The sequence below is a fragment of the Laccaria bicolor genome, genomic scaffold (assembly GCF_000143565.1).
Source record: "Laccaria bicolor S238N-H82 LACBIscaffold_52 genomic scaffold, whole genome shotgun sequence".
Lineage (NCBI taxonomy): Eukaryota > Fungi > Basidiomycota > Agaricomycetes > Agaricales > Hydnangiaceae > Laccaria > Laccaria bicolor.
In genome coordinates, this window is record NW_001889923.1 from 132,556 (window position 1) to 133,364 (window position 809).

The 809-nt window shown below is 50.1% G+C and overlaps 1 protein-coding gene across 1 annotated transcript in view; it reads left to right on the forward strand.

Annotated features, from left to right (window-relative positions):
- Window positions 1-132: 132 nt before the first annotated feature.
- Window positions 133-809, forward strand: part of LACBIDRAFT_333523 (uncharacterized protein) — a gene marked incomplete at both ends in the record, with an annotated part of 4,369 nt that continues 3,692 nt past the window's right edge. Inside the window, 4 exons of the mRNA XM_001888138.1 lie at window positions 133-135; window positions 309-479; window positions 654-655; window positions 717-807. Coding sequence (XP_001888173.1) covers window positions 133-135; window positions 309-479; window positions 654-655; window positions 717-807 — 267 coding nt within the window. The remainder of the gene's footprint in view (window positions 136-308; window positions 480-653; window positions 656-716; window positions 808-809) is intronic.

The window sequence follows — 809 nt, forward strand, 5'->3', positions numbered from 1 at the left end:
TGCCAGCGGCAATTAATCATGCAAACGACTGTAGCTCTTTGTTATCTTTGTCGGTGAAGACCGCGAAACTCTCACACATCACCAAGTTGCCAAGTTATTGTTCAGCCAGAAAGTCATTGCTCGTACAGCATCATGGTGTGTAGCCTTCCCTATAGCCGGCCGTTCGCTGCCCTAATCCGTCCCCAGGAACTCGGTATCGACGCCATCGGTGATGAAACCTAGTCGCGCCTACATCGCTCCCAAGTTGCCGCAACGAACGACACCAAATAGACCTCTAGCACATCAGCCGTACCAACCGCAGTTTCCAGGACATCCTGCGCAGTCCTAGCTCCAATTCCATCTGGTGGACGGCCTACGAGAGGGAGAACGAGATTCCCAGATGTCCCCCCAGATATTTCGGAGCTTCAGTGGGCGGATTTGTTGTTTGGGAAGCGGATCTGTCAAGTGGGCTAGGTGAGGTCAGAATGAAATATGCGACTGTACGTTCACGTCACCCCTTCTTCCATCCATTCCAATCCTGACAAATAACATGGAATTAGGGTTCGCGCTCGTCTCGTCTGATCAGAGTACACCTTAATCAACGTCTAACAAGACAAATACCACGAAGACGTACTGGATGAGATTTAGGATTTGAAATCTACTTTGCCCACTAGAAGTATGTACCCCCTCGCCCACCCTTTCTCCCCCTTCCCTTTATTGACTACCAACTACTGTAGTTTGGGTCCGCCTAAAACCCTAGCTCAAACCCTATTTGATATGATGAGGGCGTTGATTGAGAGGGAGGTAGACAAGCTGTCGAACCCCGAAGT